This window comes from Leptonychotes weddellii, chromosome 9 (assembly GCF_054177405.1).
Source record: "Leptonychotes weddellii isolate Sample4059 chromosome 9, ASM5417740v2, whole genome shotgun sequence".
In the NCBI taxonomy this organism is placed as follows: domain Eukaryota; kingdom Metazoa; phylum Chordata; class Mammalia; order Carnivora; family Phocidae; genus Leptonychotes; species Leptonychotes weddellii.
This window is the reverse complement of record NC_138377.1, coordinates 28,538,549-28,560,081: the sequence shown is the minus strand read 5'-3', so window position 1 is coordinate 28,560,081 and position 21,533 is coordinate 28,538,549. Positions and strand designations below refer to the sequence as shown.

The 21,533-nt window shown below is 40.2% G+C and overlaps 1 protein-coding gene across 3 annotated transcripts in view; it reads left to right on the top strand.

The window, feature by feature from the left end:
- The first annotated feature begins 1,369 nt into the window (after window positions 1-1,369).
- Window positions 1,370-21,533, top strand: part of EXD2 (exonuclease 3'-5' domain containing 2) — a 59,014-nt gene continuing 38,850 nt past the window's right edge. The window contains exons 1-2 of one of the 3 annotated variants that reach the window (XM_081830353.1): window positions 1,370-1,500; window positions 13,950-14,372. In XM_081830353.1, the coding sequence (XP_081686479.1) occupies window positions 13,998-14,372 (375 nt within the window). In that variant the 5' untranslated portion in view covers window positions 1,370-1,500; window positions 13,950-13,997. The remainder of the gene's footprint in view (window positions 1,501-13,949; window positions 14,373-21,533) is intronic. The other 2 variants (XM_081830352.1, XM_081830354.1) reach the window with 2 other exon arrangements.

Sequence of the window (21,533 nt, the reverse complement as noted above, 5' to 3'; positions counted from 1 at the left end):
ATTATCAGCACTTCATGAGCCTCCCCATGTTCTCTTCCAGAGTCATTACTCCACATTGACTTCTAACAGCATAGATATTTGGGTAGTTTCCAGTTTAGGGCTATTGCCAATTATAGGTATGGGCTTTTTTTATGTTTGTCCTTTCAGTGAACATATGTACACATTTCTGTTGGGCATATACCTTGGAGTGAAACTGTTGGGACAAAGGCTCTACATACATTCAGCTTTATTGATATTGCCAAACAGTTTAACAAAGTGATTGTACCAGTTTACATTCCCTCAGCAGCATATGAGAGTTCTGGTTGCTCCACAACCTTGTCAATACTTGGTGTTTTCTGTCTTTTTCATCTTAGCCTTTCTGGTTGGAATGGAATGGCATCTCATTGTGGTTCTAATTTGCATTTCCTCTTTACTCTTTTTTTTTTTTTTTTTAGGTGTTTCAGGATGGAGCGATTAAAATACAGGGGGTTAATCCTCTACATCTGCCATAAGTTTCTCCCTTATGGGTACTTACCTAATGGAACTTAGAACCTTTTTTCCTGTACAGGAGGCAATATAATACAGAGAATGAGGGCAACAAACTTCGCAAGAAGATATACTGAGGTTTGATTCCCAGCTCCAATGCTTACTTGCTACTACCTTGAGAAATTTATTTAACCTTTCTCCATTTTATGTAAAATGTCACTAATAATAGTACTGTTTCAGGAGGTTGTTTTGAGGATTAAATGAGATAAAATACATAAAACAATTTCCTAGCACACTGTGTGTACATAGTGAACAAATGGCAGCTATTATTATACCTTATATTCTTTATGCTCATCTCATTTCTCCTTCTGTTACACTTTTTATGACAGGGAAACAATACATAGCACATATTAGCCTCTTCATATATAATAGTTGCTGATAAAGACTAGTTGAATGAATGATTTTAAATATAAACATAAGGTATTGTGGTTATTGTTATAAAAGATGGCATAATTATTATAATGGCAATAGTATAAAATGCACTGCTAATCAGGAATACATTACTTAAACAGTGTCTCTCCTATTTACCTTTATCATTTAACAGTTAAGATAATTAGTGCTGTAGAGTAACATGACTTGAGCTAATTAGTAATAACAATTAGATGTTCCATATTACATTTGCGAGGGTTCCAGAGCTGCTTCTGTTAAAGCCCAAACCAAAACAAATAAAAAAATACCACCCCAGAAACAAAAACACCCCTTTTCTGAAGAGATGCTAAGCCTTTCCAATTTTAACAGATCCTTTGTTCAGCAGTGGAGAAACTGGGGAAGGAACAGCTGCCCCAGCAGCTTCCGTACAACATGGCGTCGCCCATTTGTATACCCCAGCCGGGTTTACGTCCTCCTAGCCGGTCGCAGGACCGGAAGTGGTTTCCGTCCTAGTGGATCCGGGTAGGTGCGCGCAGGTGGCCGAGGAGGGTTCCAGTTCCTCAGCGTGAAGTGCCGCAGGTGTTCGGGTTAGGTCCGGGGTCGCAGGTAAGGGAAAATAAGGGACCGCGGGACCTTTCACCCGCCTTGTGCGAGGGAAGGAAGGGGTTTTCAGTGCGGATTGAGGAGAGGCATAGATGTCACCGTGTGCGGGGGCGACTTATTGCGGGGACCCCGCCGTCCCCGAGCGACTTGGCCCAGCCCTTCTTCCCCTCCTCCGCGGCGGTTTAGCACCCACGTGTGCGATGAGGGCTCTCGCCCCGGACCGCGGCCCCCCATGCTTCCCCCGGCCGCCCCCTCGGGCCCCTCCGTCTCTCTTTAGGAGCGCCTACCAAACCTTCATGGCTTCTAGACCCAATCAGCTCAAAAGAAGGCACCGCCCACAGCACCTGGCAACTCCTTGGGCGCTGCGTGTTGCACTCGGCCGCCGTTACGGTTCCCTCCCCTCCCTTCGTGGGGACCTGCCCCCGTCCTCAGTGTTACCACCCTTTCCCTCCCAGACCACATCCGCTGCTCTGGGCCTTGCTGGGAGCAGGTTTGTCTTTCCGCAACCCTAGTGAGGCCTACAAAATTGATACTTGCTCATTAACATATAAGCAGACCCAACCCTTTCTAAGCTTTTGATGTACTGATTGGACGCGAACTCTCTTAGATACCCACTCCTTGAAAACACTACATTATTTATACCGTTTTTAAAAAGATTTAAAAAAAAATTTATTTTTAAGTGATCTCTACACCCAACGTGCGGCTCCAACTCACAACCCCAAGATCAAGAGTCGCATGCTGCACCGACTGAGCCAGCCAGGCGCCCCATACCGTATTTTTTTAGTTGTATTACATGGATAGAAGGAACTGCATGGGAATATTTTGTTAATTATCAGAATTAGGAAGTGTGGGAGAAAAGCGGCTTAATAGGGGAAAATAATGATTCGTTTTGGTCAAGTTGAGCTAGTTCTAAAAATGTATTCTTTTATATTTAATTTTTAAAATTTATGTATTTATTTGAGAGAGAGAGGGAGAGCAGAAGCAGGGGGAACAACAGACGGGGAAGGAGAAGCTGACTCCCCGCTGAGTAGGGAGCCTGATGCGGGCTCAATCCCAGGACCCTGGAGTCATGACTTGAGCTGTAGGCAGCTGCTTAACTCACTGAGCCACCCAGGCGCCCCATCTTTTATATTTATTTTAGTTGTAGTTCATGCATACAGCCTTTTATAAGAAATTTAAACAAAATGGATCCTCTTTGATCTCTCTCCATCTCCATCTTCTTTAATCTCTTAGACCTAAAGTAAGAACTGTTACCAGTTTGGGATGTGTTTTTCTATTTCTCTTTCTTTGCATTTATTGACAAGTATTCACATAAGTTACATGTATGTAAGATGTAAGATTTCATGTTAAATTTTTACTAATACATATTATACAAATATGGTATATTGTACCTATTCAGCAACTTGACTTTTATACTTAAAAGTGGGTCTTGGAACATTTTCTTTGTCCATATGTATGTGGAGATTGACCTTATTCTTTCTACTTGCTCTGTAAATTCCATGGTATATTAAGTTTTCATAGTATGCGAGATTCCATAGATTGCTTACAGTTAGACACAGTGTGGCAGAAAACATCCTCCCACATGTGTCTGTGTGCTCATGTGGACATTTCAAACCTGCAGATTGAATTGCTGGGTGGGAGGGTGTGGACAGGTAATGGCAAACTGCCCACCAACAGTGTATAATAATGTCTATTTCCCTAGCTCTTTTAAACATTTGATGCTATTAATCTTTTTCATTTTTGCCAATCTGATGGGTGAAAAATGATTCTGATTGGTGTTTTAATTTGTATTTCCCTAGTTACTAGTGAGATTGGGCATCTTGTCATGATTGTTGGCTGTTTGTATTTCCTCTTTTGAGAAATATCTCCTTTTAATTGGACTGTTTTTAAATATATAGTAGTTTCTTAATGTATTCTGGATATTAATTTTTTGTCATTTTTGTTTTAAGTATTTATTCCCAACATAGTGCTTTTTTAAAGTTAATGCTTGTCTTTCAACTACATGGCGTCCTTGTCAAACCATAGTTTTAACTTTTACATTTAAATGTATCAGTTTTTTACTCTGTGTATTCTGTATTTTGTGGCCGTCATTCCCCACCAGAGTGGTTCTCCAGTGGGAGATATTTTGCCTTCCAGGGGCTATTTGGTAATGTGAGGACACATTTTTTGGTTGTCTAACTGGGGTTGTAGAATGACGGGCATCTACTGGGTGGAAACCAGGGATGCTGCTAAATATCCTAGAACGCATTGGAAAGCCCTCCACAACAAAGAATTTTTCTGGAGTAAAAAGTCAGTAGTGCTGATGTTGAAGAACACTGTTATACCCTAAGGCACAACAGGGTTTTCTCTTATGACTATCCTTTCTCCTATAAATTCTTACATGTTTGAGTTTTTCTTCAATTCCTCTGGATGTGTGTGTGTGAGTGAATGGTGTGTGCATAGTTACTGTTTTCCCAACAGTGTCACTCTGAATATTAAATGCATTCATGACGCATTAATCTGAATTGCCACATTTATCATTTACTACTTTCTCACACAGAGTCAGTTTCTGGACTGTTCTATTCTGTGACCTAATTTTCGGTTTTGCTGGACCAATACCACAATATCTGATGTTAAATATATGTTCTATTTTGATATTTAGTAGGATACTCACTTATGATTATTACTGTCATTACTTTATTGAAAATTGTATACTTTATCAGCTCACATACTCATTTAAAAAAACTATGGGGGCTAATCTTAGAATTTCTTTTCCAGATTTTTAGAATTAGCTTGTCAAATAGTTTTTTTAAGTGGCTTTATCTAGATGTAATTTACATAACTCATTGTTTAAAGTGTACAATTCAGTGGTTTTTTTAGTGTATTCACAGTCGTGCAGCCATCACCACAATCTAATTTTAGAACATTTTCATCACCCCAAAAAGAAACCCATGCCAATTAGCAGTCATTCCCCATCCCATTCCCCAGTACCAGAGCCCTAGGCTAGCAATCTTTCTGCCTTTATAGATCTGAATATTTTATATAAATGGAATCATACAATTTGTGATATTTTGTGACAGGCTTCTTTCACTCAGCATAATGTTTTTAAGTTTCATCCATGTTGTAGAATGTATCAGTACTCCTCTGTTTTTGCTGCTGAACAGAATTCCATCCTATGTTGTATTTGTTTCCTAGGGCTACAGTAACAAAGTAACACAAACTGGGTGGCTTAAAATAACAGAAATGTATTCTCTCACAGTTCTGGAGGCTATAAAGTCCAAAATCAAGGTGTCAGCAGGGCTTTGCTGTCTCTGATGGCTCTAGGGGAGAATCCTTTCTTGCCTCTTCTTAGCTTTTGGTGGTTGCTGGCAATCCTTGGCATTCCTTGGCTTGCAGCTGCCGAAACTCTAACCTCTGCCTCTGTCTTCACATGGCCTTCTTCCCTGAGGGTCTGTCTTTATGTGATAATTCTCTCTGTAGGAGCCTGTTTCTGTGTCTCTTCTCCCCTTCATGGAAGGACACCATTTCTATTGGATTAAAGGCCCACACTAGTTCAGTATGACCTCATTTTAACTTGATTATGTGTGCAAAGGCCTAAGTTTCAATAAGGTCACATTCACAAGTACTGGGGGTTAGGACTTCAACATATCTTTTTTGAGGACACAATTCAACCCATAACCTTATGGATATGGTACATTTTATGTATCCACTTGTCAGCTGAAGGACGTATACATTGTTTCCACTTTTTGGCTATTTATGAATAATGCGGCTGTGAACTTTTGTTTGGACATATGTTTTCATTCCTCTTGGGTATATACTTAGCAGTGGAATTGCTGGGTCATATGGCAACCCTATGTTTAATCATTTGAGGAACTGCCAGTGTTTTTCAAAGCAGCCGCACCATTTTACATTCCCACCAGCAGTGTGTGAGAGTTCTAATTTCTCCATATTATTGCTAGCACTTATTATCTGTTTTTTTCATTAGAGCCATCCTAGTAGGTGTGAAGTGGTATCTCATTGTCATTTTGATCTGTATTTCCCTACTAGCTTTTCAGTGCTTATTGGCCATATGTATATCTTCTTTGAAGAAATGTCTGTTCAGATCCTTGCCTGTTTTTAACCGGCTTGTCTTTTTTATATTGAATTGTAAGAGTTCTTTATATATTCTACATACATGCTCTTAGCAGATATATGCTTTGCAAATATTTTCTCCCATCCTGGGGTTGTCTTTTCCCTCTCTTGATGATCAGTTCATTTTTAAAAAAGTTTTTTAAAATTAAGTTTGCATTACATTTATATGTTATTTTGACTATATTTGTAAAACAATCTCTTTATTAAAAAAATAGAGTAATTATAGTACCTTTTGAAGAAGGGTGTTGAAAGGATTGAGTGAGTAATGTGTACGTGATGGAATATAATGTGGCACATGCTGTGTGCTCTGTATTTGACAGCTGCGATAATATCTCTCTGCTCTTCCAGGCTTCTGTGTCTTCAGTAAAGTTTTCTATTTTTCTTCATATCAATCTTGCACATTTCTTGTTGAGTTTATACCTAGGTGTGTGTGTGTGTATGTGGTTGTTGTTTTGTGTGTGGTTTTAAAAAAGTGTATGTTGCTATTATGAGTGGGTTTTTCTTCATATTTCTATAATGGTTTTGGAAAGCTATTGATTTTATATATTCATCCAGCTTTCAAAATGATAAGTTGTAAAAGTTATGACTTGTTTACTTACCCAGGTGATTCCAGTATGGTCATTCTGTTAGGAATCATGGTTCTTTTTTTCTTTTTCTTTTTTTCACGTAAGAGCTACACCCAACGTTGGCATCTCATGATCCCAAGAGTCACATGCTCTAGTGACCAAGCCAGCCAGGTGACCTCCCCCGCCCCACCCACCTGCCTCATGATTCTTTTTCATTCTGCCTTCTTCTGCCCTGATTTGGATCTTCCTCCCTTCCAGGCTCTACTATGTGAGTCTTACATCAGGTCTTCCTGTCTCTTGCCTTGCTCTCCTCCAGTCTAGCACCCACACAGCCGCCATGGTGTTTTTTGAAATCTGAGTCTGAGCCTGGCACTTCCTTCGTAAGTCTGTTATTGGCTGTCCATTACCTATAAGGTTTTATCTTGTAAAGTACTTTAAGGCCCCTCACGACTCGCTCTGGATCTGCTCATTCCAGCACCATCTGTCTCTGTTTTCTTGTATGCACATTATGCTCTAGCACAGCACTGTCCAATGGAAATATAATGTGAGCCCCATAAATACAGTTTTCTAGTAGCCACATTAAGAATCTAAAGAGAGGGGCATGTGGGTGGCTCAGTTGGTTATCCAACTCTTGATTGAGCGTTAAGCGTCCAACTCTTGATTTCGGCTCAGGTCATGATCTCAGGGTTGTGAGATCAAGCCCCATGTTAGGCTCTGCACTCAGTGGGGAGTTTGCTTGAGGTTCTCTCTCTTCCTTTGCCTCTACTCCCTCTCCAAAATAAGTAAATAAATCTTTAATATAATTATATATATATATATGTCTGTATGTAAAGAAATAAGGTAAACTTAATTTTATTTATTTTTAAAGATTTTATTTATTTATTTGACAGAGACACAGCGAGAGAGGGAACACAAGCAGGGGGAATGGGAGAGGGAGAAGCAGGCTTCCCGCAGAGCAGGGAGCCCGATGCGGGGCTTGATCCCAGGACCCTGGGATCATGACCTGAGCCGAAGGCAGGCGCTTAACGACTGAGCCACCCAGGGGCCCCGGTAAACTTAATTTTAATAACATGTTTTTTTTTAACCCAGTATATCCAAATATTATTTCAACATAGATAGAAAAAAGCAATGTGGAATTCATATAAACAGAAAGTGTAATAGGAGTTACCAAGGATTGCACGGGATGGGATGGGAAGTTATTGTTTAACATGTACAGAGTTTGTGTGTGATGAGGAAGTTCTGGAAATGAATAGTGGCGATGATGTACAATATTGTGAATGTAGTTAATGCCACCGAATCATACACTTAAAAATGGTTAAATGGTAAATTTTGCGTTTTGTATATTTTACTAAAATAAAAAAGGTCCTCCTTAAAAATCAATATGGAAATTATCAGTAAGATACTTTTACATTTTTTCATAGTAAGTCTGCAAAATTCTGTATTTTACACTTAGAGTACATGTTAAATTTGCTTGAACTTTTTCACTTCTACTGTGGTGCTTCCTGCCTTTTGTATCCTTGTACGTGCTGTTCCCTCTGCCTGGCGTGCCCTTCTCCTCGGTGCCTGCACATCTGGACGGCTCACGTTCAGGTTTTGACCCCAGCGGCAGCGTCCCTTGCCCTCTCTCCCGAGCATTCCCGTTAGCGGTGCCCGCGCTCCTTCCTCTTTGTCAGCCCCGGGCCGTGCAGTGTTCTCCCCCAGCCCTGCAACCTGTTCACTACAGGTATTTCTCCTTTCCTGAATCCTACATTTTTGAGGGCAGATTGTGCCTTTTAACCCTTTTTACCCAGAGTCTGACACCACATCTGGCTTATTGAAAGTGCTACGTTCATGTTTGCTGGACGAACCCTTTGGCTGGAAAGACACCCACACAAAACCTCTCCATGTGAAAATGAATTAATATGTTTTTTGAATGTTGCCAAGCATTCCCTCATGTGGAGGTACCCTGCTTGCTCCTGCAGGTTCCCTGTGAGGCCTTTCTCTTACAGGGGCCATACGTGACAAAGAGTAAGTCAGGAACCTTACCATATGCTTGGGAACTCCGTATCTGAGGGAGCCCTTCTCACTGGAAGCAAATCAATAATATTTTATTTTTTAAGCCTTTTCTATTTTAATGTCACCTTATTTTAATGTTATGAAATATGGAGATAGTATGAAATGCAAAAATAAATGTAAAAAATGAATTAAAACACATGTGAGAAGATGTTATTTTCTTTGAAAACAAAAATTTGCTTATCTCTGCAAAATGATTTCTAAGTTGAGAGGGAATGCATAATCAAGATGCAGATTGGTCTCAAAGGATGAAACATTTGGCTGAAACAAGACGAAATTTAAAAGAAAGAAATGTAAAGCTTTGGATTTAAGTGCAAAATATAAATTATAATTACATAAAATGGGGGACTCGAGTTGGTATCAGTGAATTTCAGTTGACCACAAGCTTCATATGACCCACCATTGGGTTTCTTCTACTCAAAAACAGGTCATTTCATACAGCATTAATAAAGCCTAGGGTCCAGATACTAGGAAGTAGTAATACCAGTGTCGTCCACACCAATTGGACCCTGTCTCAAGTATTGAATACCGACCTGGGTGCCACATTTTAAGAGATACATTGACAAACTTGGAGGTGTTCAGAAGGACCCGGCCACAATGGTGACCCTCCCAGGTCACAGGAAGGCTGCTTGGATTGAGACGAATGTTCTAAGAGAAACTATAAAAGCTGCCTCTACATATCTCACAGGCTCTCAGGAAGGAACACCGTTGTCATTTCAGGGGCCAGACTGAACATCAAAGACCTCAAAGAGAGCGATTTCTGGGGCGACAGGGTGGCTCAGTCAGTTAAGTGCCCAACTCTTGATTTCGGCTCAGGTCATGATCTCAGGATTGTGAGATCGAGCCCCACATTCGGCTCCATGCTGGTTGTGGAGCCTGCTTAAAATTCTCTCTCTCCCTTTGTTCTTCTCACCCTAAAAAAAAACCTAAAAAGAGAACAATGTTTAAGTAGGGAACTTTTGCAGAATGCAAGGACTTTTCAATAAAAACTCCCTCTTAAGGTGATGAACTCTGTTCCTAGAAGTATTCAGATAGAGACCAGGTCATGATCTGTCAGGATTACCACAGAAAGGATTCTTAACTTGTGCAGGAGCTGAATTTGGCTCCTGAATTTTCACTCTGTGATTCTTTGTTTTCCTTTAATAGGAGTTCTGTGGTTTATAGAGCCCAATAGCAGTAAGAACTGACATTTATGGAACCCTGATGTGCTAGCCAGTAGGCTAAATCAGGTGTATTGATCACCTTACTTTTAAGTTTCACAGAAGTCCTACGGGGTAGGTACTATCTTTCCCATTTTACCAGTGAGGAAACAAAGACTTAGAGAAGTTCAGTGAATTGCCCAAGTTATATAGCTAGCAAGTGGCAGGGGCTGGATTTGAACCCAGGGTATTTGACTCTAGGGCCCTTGTCCTTATCCTCTACCTTAGGCTGCTCCCTGAACAGCTTAACATATTTGTTTAATTCATCCAAATGTGATTTGTTTCAGGAATATAATCATGTCTTAAGTGTGATATTTACATTGCCTATCTGTAAAAAACATCAGTTTAAAATAACGAGTACTTCTCTAATTATCAAGAGATACACATACTTGCACAGAATTTGAAAAATCAAAATCATAATCCTACTACCATTAGGTAATCACTGTTGTCAGTTTGATATTCAATTACTGGTACAACTTTATTTTATTTTTTTAAAAGATTTTATTTATTCATTTGAGAGAGAGTGTGTGCACACAAGCAGAGGGAGAGGGAGAAGCAGACTCCCCGCTGAGCAGGGAGCCTGACACGGGGCTCATCCCAGGACCCCGAGATCATGACCTGAGCTGAAGGTAGATGCTTAACTGATTGAGCCACCCAGGTGCCCCTACTATGTACAATTTAAAAAAATAAATTAAAATGGCAGATTGTTTTCAGTCATGGAGGGTGGTGAGGCCCTGAAAGCTTTGGATCCCAGAGCAAGCCCTTAGAGAGGTATCTTAGTCTCTTGGGGCTGCTAAAGTAGAATACCACAGACTGGGTGGATCATAAAAAACAGAAACGTATTTCTCCCAGTTCTGGAGGCTGGAAGTCCAGGAGCAAGGTGCCAGCATGGGTAGGTCCTGGTGAGGGCCCTCTTTCACAAGGCGGACTGCTCACTTCTCATTGTATGCTCACATGACAGATCAGGGAGGCAAGCTTTTATAAGGGCACTAATCCCATTCCTCGGGGCTCCACCCTCATGACTTCACCTAACCCTACTCACCTTCCAGAGGCTCCACCTCCTAATACCATCACATTGGGGGATAGGATTTCAACATATGAATGTTAGAGGGACACAAACTTTCAGTTTGTAATGCAAAATTTGATTTTTCTCACTTCTGGCCCAGCGTCGAATCATGCTGTTTCTTTTTAGCATCAAGGCTCAGTAAGGGGAAAAATGCTTTTTTCATTGGAATAAACAGATTTTTGTAATTGGATGATTAGAGACATTTATCATAAAATATAACACCTTGAATTGAGTTTTATTCATTCAATGAGTATTTATTATTATGAGCTCTGTGCTAGTTCCTGGGGATATATGTAGTGTTGAAGGAGCCAGGTAAGGTCGCTGTTTTCATGGAGTTTACAAGCTAGTGGGAAAGATAGACAGTGAATGAACCAGCAGTTATTCATCAGTCAGGCCACTGGGAAAACATCAGAAATATTGCTGAATTTTTTTTTAATATTGCTGAATTTTGACAAATGTGTGTACCTGTGTAACCCAAGCTTCCATCAAGACTTGGAATGTTAGGGCGCCTGGGTGGCTCAGTCGTTGGGCGTCTGCCTTCAGCTCAGGTCATGATCCCAGGGTCCTGGGATCAAGCCCCGCATCGGGCTCCCTGCTCTGTGGGAGGCCTGCTTCTCCCTCTCCCACTCCCCCTGCTTGTGTTCCCTCTCTCGCTGTGTCTCTCTCTGTCAAATAAATAAATAAAAAATCTTAAAAAAAAAAAAAAAAAGACTTGGAATGTTACATGCAATTCTAGAAAGTTCCCTCTTGCCTGAAATGCTCTTCCCTAGAATTTTTCGTGACCGGCTCTTTTTTTGATACTCAGTGCTCAGCTTAAATCTCTTCCCTGTAACCCCCTACCCCCACCCTGAGGCAACTACTGTTCAGATATTTTTCTACTATAGATTAATTTTAGTTGTTCTTGAACTTTATGTAAATAGAACCATACAGTATCTCTTTTGTATCTGGCTTCTTTCACTCAGCCTAATATAATTTAAGATTCATACATGTATCTTTAGTTTTATGAATAAAGCTGTTACGAACATTCTTAAGTTTTTTTTGGATAGATTTAATTTATCCAACTTGGGACTCAGAGAACTGTACTAGATCTGATGACCTCCGTCTTCCAACTCTTCACTACATGGATGTTGAGTTTCTCGATCTATCCTTCATGTCTCTGCTATGTTTTCTGCATCTTTCTGTGCTACATTCTGAGTGAGTTCCTCAGATTTATCTTCAAGTCCCTAACTCTCTCTCTCTGTCTGATCTACTATTTAACCTGTCTGTTGATTATTGAACTTTTAAAAAATTTTAACAAATATCTTTCGTGTCTAGAATTTCTACTTTTTGTTGTCTGCTGTTCATGTTTTAGCTTTTATTTTCCTTAATTTCCCCGAGTGTTGTTATTTTAAAGTTCCTTTCAGATCTCAGATATGGATATTTTTGTTTGGTTCTTCTGTGAACTGTTTTTTATTGGCTCTAGGGTTTTTTGATTTTTGTTTTGTTTTTATTCATTTATGATTGCTCTGCTAGGGACTGATCTTCTGTGGAAGTCCTACGTGTTTCCTGTGTGTTAGAAACAGACACACACACACACTCCAACAGAATGCACCAATTCTAACCATTTTAGTTTTAGGTTCTTGGCTTAGGGTTTTCTTTTGTGAGGATAATGTGAACTTGGCCCCTGTACTGCTTCATAGTGCAGGGTTGAGGGACTGTCTTCCTATGAGGAGCTCTGTTCATACTCTCAGCCTTGGGCAGGTGGCTTGCCTGCATCATGGTGGGTGAGTACTTTCAGTTCCTGTTCATGGACAAGGTAGTACTCTCCAGGGTCCCAGCTGTACCCTGGCCTCGTGGCCTAGACTTCTGGTCATGGGCTGGTATGAGTTCTGGTCTCTGCCCAGCTATCTCTCCCACCTACTTCCATTTCTGGCACCTGATGATTTCCCTTTCCTCTTTTTGAATTTAACTCTGTATTATACTTTTATCTTTTTAATGTCTTCTCCAGCATTTTGTATTGTTTCCAGTGAGAAAGGGAGGGTTTTTTTTAAACATCTTCTCAGAATATTTTAACTAGAAATTTGTGCAAATTCTTTAATCTCATTAAGCCTTAAGTAAAAGTACTGGAGAAAGTATACATGAGTACTTAGCACAGTTTCAGCAATAAAGTAAATCTTTTTAAAACAGCTTTCATTAGCAGTGTTGTGATTTCATTTTTCATCTCCAATGCCAAATATTTCTGTAGGTATGATGATAGCCCAGGGTTGTTGTAAATATTAAATTATTTAAAAAATAACTGTTACCGAAACTTTGAAAAATGATTAAAATAGTACACATTCAGTGGTAAACTCTCAGCCATAGAGAAGCATAGGCAGGGTCTAGCAGATCACTGTGTCTTTGGGCATTAGAGATTTTAGGCCAGAGCCCACAGATAGGTGGCACAGAGCCCAGAGTGTTTTTGTTTGGCTGGTACAATGTTTTAAAAACTGTAAATTTGTTGCTGACACTTAAAAATAGTGACATTTCCCATAAAATTTATTTTATTTTATTTTTTTTCAAAGATTTTATTTATTTATTTGACAGAGAGATAGCGAGAGCAGGAACACAAGCAGGGGGAGTGGGAGAGCGAGAAGCAGGCTTCCTGCCGAGCAGGGAGCCCGATGTGGGACTCGATCCCAGGACCCTGGGATCATGACCTGAGCCGAAGGCAGACGCTTAATGACTGAGCCACCCAGGCGCCCTCCCATAAAATTTAGATAACTGACTTCTCTTGAGTAATGGAGTTATCTGACTATACTGGGCCTGCTTCCCAAACAGGATCAATCACCTTGTGCTGAATGAAGTCTGTCCCATGATTTCTTTCCGTGACTGAGGCCAAGGGCCACTTACCCTTTATTATTACACATTTTCTGTTGTTATTTAAATAGTACAGAAATAGTACTACATATCCATTTCTCTGTCAAAAATAGGAAAACAAAAGATAGATGGAGAAAACCACGTGTGATGAGAAAAATGGAAGAGAGACTATTGTGTGGGGTTTCCCTGACTAAAGCCATCTGCCATTCTTATTTTTTTTAATTGTATAAAATAATAGAACATCAAACTGATCACAGTAGTCACCTAAGGGCAGTAGGATTTTAATTAATTAATTAGTTAATAATTTTATAATTAATTTTGATTTTTCAAATTCTGTACAAGTGTGTCTATGTTCAGACGCCCTGTTGTCATATGATTAAGTGACTGCTGGGCAGCTGGTAGAGGGCAGGGGGCTTTCCTCGGGTGAGAATGAAGGTGGAGATGGAATACAGAAGGTACAAAAGTGAGAAAAAGAAATACCGCTCTTTCCATGTGGAAATCTGTAGCATTTTGTTTTAGTTTGTGGACACATAGATTATAAGTGGAGCACTTTTTAGGGGAAAACATCTTTCCATCTAGGTTTAAATTCTGTATGTAAATACATTGTTGCCACTTGTTTTGCAGATTGTGGGATTAGTGATATGCTTTCCTAAACAGCAGAAAAAGTTGAAGATGTCTAGATACTTAATGGCTTTGACAGTGACCACCCTCATCGGTGTGGCCGTGGGGGGGTTTGTCCTGTGGAAAGGCATCCGGCGGCGGAGGACTAAAGCGAGCTCGGACAGAGGGCAGCAGCGGCAGCATCCGCAGCATCCGCAGCATCCGCAACATCCGCAGCATCCGCAGCAGCAAGCACCAGGCCGGAGGGAGCTGCCTCCTCCAGAAGAGGTCCGGCTGCGCGCCAGGGCCCCCGGAGCCTCATGGGAGGAGAGGATCCTCAGAGCAGAGGTGGTGACTGTGTCTCAGGAGGCCGAGTGGGACCACATTGAGCCCTTGCTTAGGAGTGAGTTAGAAGATTTTCCAGTACTTGGAATCGACTGTGAGTGGGTAAGTTAAAAAGCAAAAACAAAACGTGTAAATCTTTGCTGCTTTTCTAACTAGGTAACTTGAATGGTCAAGTAGAGGATAAGATTAAAGGAGAATTAGCTTGTTCTCAGCTAGCTCACAAATAGAATTTAGCAGAAGGAGAAGCTGCTTCTCTTCTCAGGATAGGGGTGTGCTTATAAACATGGGTTCTAGAGTGAGACATACCTGTACAAGCTCCATTTTGACCACTTATCATTCTTTGAACTTGGATGAGCTACTTATCCTCTCAGAGTCTCAGTGAACTTGTGTCCCATAGGGATGTAATGGTATCTCCCTCCCAGGACTTTTCAAAGGATTCAAATAGACAAGCCCTATAAAGGGGTTAGCATGATTTTCACATACAGTCAGTGCTCATTAAGTATTAGCTACTATTAATATTTTTAATAGTATTTTCATAAGGATGCCATGGAGAAGATAGTTAAGGAAGTCTACTTAAATGGGAATTATTACACAAAGTAGCATTTAAAGAGGTAACAGTTAAAATTTGAAATACTAATTACCCTCAGCCAGGTACTTTGCTGTTTTGTTTCCATTATCTCATTTAATTTCCACAGTAATCCATTGTAGGAAGATACTATTGTTACCTTCACTTTACAGCTAGGAAAGGAGGCATAAAAAGGTAACCACTTGAGCCCAGGGCTTTCTTAACCATCTGGTTAATCAATCTTTCCTTCTTTCTTTTTCTTTCTTTCCTTCTTTCTCTTTCTTTCTTTCTTTCTTTCCTTCTCTCTCTCTCTTTCTTTCTTTCCTTGATTTTATTTATTTAGAGAGCTCACGAGTGGGGGGAGGGGCAGAGAGAGAGGGAGAAGGAGATCCCAAGCAGACTCCATGCCAAGTACACCGAAGCCCGACACGGGCTCAATCTCACAACCCCGAGATCACAACCTGAGCCTAAATCAAGAGTCAGGCAGTTAACCACCTGAGCCACCCAGGCGCCTGACATCTGGTTTTTTCTCATAGGTCTTCCTTTGGGTGAGTTGTTACATAGTTGGGATGAGGATCATATGGTGCATCTATTCCTCTGTCATCCTGATTCACAGAGTGAACTTTAATCTCCTTGAAACAGAAGATATTATAAAAGTATAAATAAATCATAGTTATCATTTCTTACTAATTCAGTAGAATGCCTTGCCAAGATTCTCTGATGTATTTCTTCTGGATATTTAGGATATGGCCTAGAGCCAGGACCTGGAATCAGAAGAGGCTCTAAGCAGAAAAGCTGCCACAAAATCAGGTCAGAGCAGGGTGGGAGGCCTAGCAGATGCCAGGGCAGTGATGATCAAGGGTACACGTGGCAGCGTGGGCAAGGCTTAGTAGTCACACAAGACCTCATACCTTGGGTACTGGAGGCTATTTCATTGTATCAGCAATAATAGTAGTTGTTTCTACCAATGACCTTGGGCAGTCAGGAAAGGATTGGATACTTTTGGTGTATTCTATATAAGAAATTATATCATTTTAGAAATATTTATACCAACAATAATAGAAGAAGCCATTGCTAAATAGTGAGCTTTAGTAGACGAGGAAAGTTCACTTTTGCCAAACACCTTGATTTTCTAATTAAATGAAGTATCAGTGCAGCAACAGGGTAGTTTGAAGTGAATAGTTAGTGATAGTAATTGTTTAATTACTATCATGGATAGTTGGATAAGTTAAAGTTATCCATGGCATGGATAAGTTAAAGTGGCAAGTAATCCCAAACCTACTTTATTTTGGTTTTGGGTGAGTATTGAATGCCTGCTGGAGGCCACATCTCCTTCAGGTGTGATTGCATTTCCCTGATTATGGCTGCAGAAAAGCTTTAGGAAGAAAATCATTCATTCCTTGTTCTCTCCATTCTTCCATTTCTTTCTTTCTTTTTTAGAGATGGGGGAGGGGCAAAGGGAGAGGGAGAGAGAGAATCCCAAGCCGACTCTGCACTTAGCGCAGAGCCTGATGCTCCATCTCACAAACCTGAGATCATGACCTGAGCTGAACTCAAGAGTTGGACACTTAACCAACTGCCCCACCCAGGCGCCCCTCCATTCTTCCATTTCTATTTCCCTTCCTCTTTTATTCACTTTTTGTTTTTTTTTTAGATTTTTATTTATTTTATTGGTCAGAGAGAGAGAGAGATAGCGCAAGCAGGGGGAAGCAGGCAGAGGGAGAAGCAGGCTCCCTGCTGAGCTGGGAGCCTGACTCGGGGCTCCATCCCAGGACCCTGGGATCATGACCTGAGCCAAAGGCAGACGCTTAACCAACTGAGCCACCCAGGGGTCCCCACTTTTTGTGTTTGTTTAGCTATGGTTTTTGTTCCTTTGAACACAGTGAGTGTTTGGATTTACTGAAGCGTTTACCTTTTTATCTGCTCATTTTCCCCTTATCTCTCAGACCTTCCTTTTGGGATAATTTTCTTCAAGGTTATCCTTTAGAAGTTTGTTTGTTTGTTTTCCTTCCTTCCTTCCTTCCTTCCTTCCTTCCTTTCTTTTTTTGAGGGAGAGAGAGAGAGCTTGAGAGCCATTTGGAGGGTGGTGCAGAGGGACAGGGAGAGAGAAAATCTTAAGCAGGCTCCACACCCAGCATGTCTCCACGCCCCATTATGGGGCTCCGTCTCACGACCTTGAGATCATGACCTGAGCCAAAATCAAGAGTCAGTCACTCAATCGAGCGAGCCTCCCAGAAGCCGCTAGAAGTTTATTTCTTGAGGGCTCATTAAACTTATTGTCATTGTTATTGTTTGGAAAGTGTCTGTATTTTACTCTTGATCTGAAAAGATACTTTCACTGGATAGAAAACTCTAGCTTGGCAATTAATCATCATTCTCAAGACAGTATTCCATTGTCTTCTGGCTTCCATTGTTGCTGTTAACTGTCAGTCTAAATGTTGATTCCTCATAGTAATCTAACTTTCTGTAGCTCCTTCTAAGATCTTCACTTTGAGTTTGTGGTTCTAAAGATTCACTGTGATGAGGCTAGGTGTTCTCTCTGTATTTCCAGCTTGGGATTCAGAGAGATAGCTGGAAATGAGGATTGGTATCTTCTTTGAATTTTTAAATTCTCTTTGAAAATTATCTTTACCTTGTTTGTTCTTCTCCTCCTCTCCCCCCTTTCCTACTCCTTTTCCTTCTCATCTTCCTCATCGTGCTCCTTCTTTCTTGCTGGAATTTGATCAGCTGTATTCTCAACTTTTTATGCTATCCTACATGTCTGGTAATCTCTTACAATATATCCTACATTACCAGACATGTAGGATAGCATATATATATATATATATACCCCCCTATAATTTTAAAGATTTTATTTATTTATTTGAGAGAGAGAGAGTGAGAGGGTACAAGCAGGGGGAGGAGCAGAGGGAGAGGGAGAAGCAGACTCCCTGCTGAGCAGGGAGCCCAATGTGGGGCTCGATCCCAGGACCCTGGGATCATGACCTGAGCCAAAGGCAGATGCTTAATGACTGAGCCACCCAGGCACTTCTCTCCTTTATAGTTAACATAATTGTCATCCCTCTGGATTCATTCTGCACAGTTTCTTTAGGTCTCTTTTACAGTCCCCTTTTTTCTTTATTTAGTTTTGTCTCATCTATTTAACTTGCCCCTTAGGTCTTTTTTTCTTAACCTTTTTTTGTGAAATAAAACATATCAAGAAAAGTGCCTGAAACAAAAATAGCTAAATGATTTATCTGAACAGAACAGCTGTGTAACTAGAAACTAGGTCAGGAAATAGAAGATTGCTAGTACCCCAGGAGCTCCCCTTATGACCCCTTGTAATCGTTATCCCCCAAGGGTTATCATTATCCTGATTTCATAGTATTCACATTCTTGTTTTTCTTTATACTTTTATTACTCAAGCATGTATCCCTAAGCACTATAATTTGGATATGCCTGCTTTTTAAATTTAATATATATGAAATGGTCAAGTATGTATTCTTTTGTATCTGTCTTCTTTTGCTCAACATTATGTTTGTGAGATTTGCCTATGGTGTGTGTGACTGTGATTCTTTGCCATATAGTAATCTATTGTATGAAACTATCACAATTTATTCATCTATTCTAATATTGATGGATATTTGGATTTTGTGATTGGGAGCACTTACAAAGAATGTTGCAGTGAACAAATGCACTCATTATTTTTGGGCATATGTATCTATGAGTGGAGTCCTGGATTGTGGAATTGTGTATATGTTTAACCTATATGGATAATGCCAAGCTGTTTGCCAAGGTGGTTTTCACTAATGTATCCTCCAATCAGTATTGTATGAGTGTAACCATTGTTCCAGTTGTTTTCAGAAGTGGTTCTACTGATTTACCAAGACTATATGAAAATTATCTTTGTCATATATCTTGTCAACCTTTGATATTGTCAGATTTTTATTTATTTTTAATTTAATTTATTTTTTAGTACTGTCAGATTTTTAAATATTAACCATTCCCATGGGTGTGTAGTAATATTTCATTATGGTTTTAATTTTCACGTTCCTGATTACTAGTGAGGTTAAGCCTCTTTTTAAAAAGATTTTTTTGGGGGGGCGCCTGGCTGGCTCAGGCTGTTAAGTGTCTGCCTTCGGCTCAGGTCATGATCCCAGGGTCCTGGGATCGAGCCCTGCATCAGGCTCTCTGCTCAGCGGGAAGCCTGCTTCTCCCCCTCCCTCATCCCCCCTGCTTGTGTTCCCTCTCTCGCTGTCTCTCTGTCAAATAAATAAATAAAAATCTTAAAAAAAATAAATAAATAAAAAGGTTTTTTTAAATCCAGTATATTTACTTAATTATACCATTTTGCATTAAAAAAAATTTTTTTTGGAGTTTTTATTTAAACTCCAGTTAGTTAACATACAGTGTAATATTAGTTTTAGGAATATAATACAGTGATTTAACACTTCCATGCAACACTGATGCTCATCACAACAAGGGCACTTGTTAATACTTATCACCTGTTTTTTTTTTTTTTTTAAAGATTTTATTTATTTATTTGAGAGAGAGAGAGAGAGAACACATGGGAGGGGATAGGGTCAGAGGACAAAGCAGACTCCCTGCCGAGCAGGGAGCCTGATGCGGGACTCGATCCAGGGACTCCAGGATCATGACCTGAGCCGAAGGCAGACGCTTAACCGACTGAGCCACCCAGGCACCCACTTATCACCTGTTTAACCCATCCCCAACCTACCTCCCTGGTAATCATTTGATTCTGTATAGTTAAGAGTCTATTTCTTGGTTTGCCTCTCTCTCTCTTTTTCTTTCCCCCTTTGTGTTGTTTCTTAAACTACACATATGAGTGAAATCATATGCTATTTGTCTTTCTCTGATTGACTTATTTTGCTTAGCTCCATCAATATTGTTGCAAATGGCAAGACTTCGTTCTTTTTTATGGCTGAGTAATATTCCTCTGTGTATATATACCACATCTTCTTTATCCATTCATCAGTCATTGGACCCTTGGGCTGTTTCCATAATTTGGTTATTGTAGATAACGCTGCTTAAACATTGGACTGCATGTATCCCTTTGGATTAGTATTTTTGTATTCTTTGAGTATTGTAATTGCTGGATCATAGGGTAGTTCTGTTTTTAACTTTTTGAGGAACCTCCATACTGTTTTCCAGAATGGCTACACCAGTTTGTATTCCCATCCACAGTGCAAGAGGGTTCCCCTTTCTCCACATCCTCACCAACACCTCTTGTTTCTGGTGTTGTTGATATTAGCCATTCTGACAGGTGTGAGGTGGTATCTCATTGTAGTTTTGATTTGCATTTCCCTGATGATGAGTGATGTTGATCATCTTTTCATGTGTCTATTGGCCATCTGGATGTCTTCTTTGGAAGAATATCTATTCATGTCTTCTGCCCATTTTTTATTTATTTATTTTTTTAAAGATTTTATTTATTTATTTGACAGAGAGAGAAACAGCGAGAGCAGGAACACAAGCAGGGGGAATGGGAGAGGGAGAAGCAGGCCTCCCGCCGAGCAGGGAGCCCGATGTGGGACTCGATCCCAGGACCCCGGGATCATGACCCGAGCCGAAGGCAGACGCCCAACGAATGAGCCACCCAGGTGCCCCTGCCCATTTTTTAATTGGATTATTCATTTTTTGGGTGTTGAGTTTTAGAAGTTCTTTATATATTTCAGATACTAACCCTTTTTCAGATATGTCACTTGCAGATATCTTCCCGGTTGCCTTTTAGTTTTGTTGATTGTTTCCTTCATTGTGCTAAAAAGTTTTTATTTATTTTATTTTTTGATTGAGCATCTTTTTACATTTTATGGATCATTTAGATATCTTCTTTTATGGAGTACCTGTTCAAGTGTCTTGCCCCTTAAAGTCTTTGAATTGTCTTTTTCTTACTGATTTATAGGATTTCTTTATATATTCTGGCTATGAATCCTTTGTGAGTTAGATGTATTCCTTAAATGTTTGCTCCCATTCTGTGAATTGCCTTTACATTATTTTTTTTTTAAGATTTTATTTTTAGGTAATCTCTACACCCAACATGGGGCTCAAACTCACAACCCCAAGATCAAGAGTTGAATGCTCTACTGACTGAGCCAGCCAAGCACCCCATCTTATTAACATATAATGTATTATTTTTTCAGGGGTACAGGTCTTGTGATTTTATCAGTCTTACACAATTCACAGCACTCATCACAGCACATACCCTTCCTAATGTCCATCACCCAGCCTCCCCATCTCTCCCACCCCCCTCCACTCCAGCAGCCCTCAGTTTGTTTCCTGAGGTTAAGAGTCTCTGGTTTGTCTCCCTCTCTGGTTTCATCTTGTTTCATTTTTCCCTCCCTTCCCATATGATCCTCTGTCTTGCTTCTCAAATTCCTCATATCAGTGAGATCATATGATAATTGTCTTTCTCTGATTGACTTATTTTGCTTAGCATAATACCCTCTAGTTCCATCCACATCATTGCAAATGGCAAGATTTCATTTTTTGATGGCTGCATAGTATTCCATTGTATATATATATACCACATCTTCTTTATCCATTCATCTGTTAATGGACATCTAGGTTCTTTCCATAGTTTGGCTATTGTGGACATTGCTGCTATAAACATTGGGGTGCAGCTGCCCCTTCGGATTACTACATTTGTATCTTTGGGGTAAATACCCAGTAGTGCAATTGCTGGATCATATGGTAGCTCT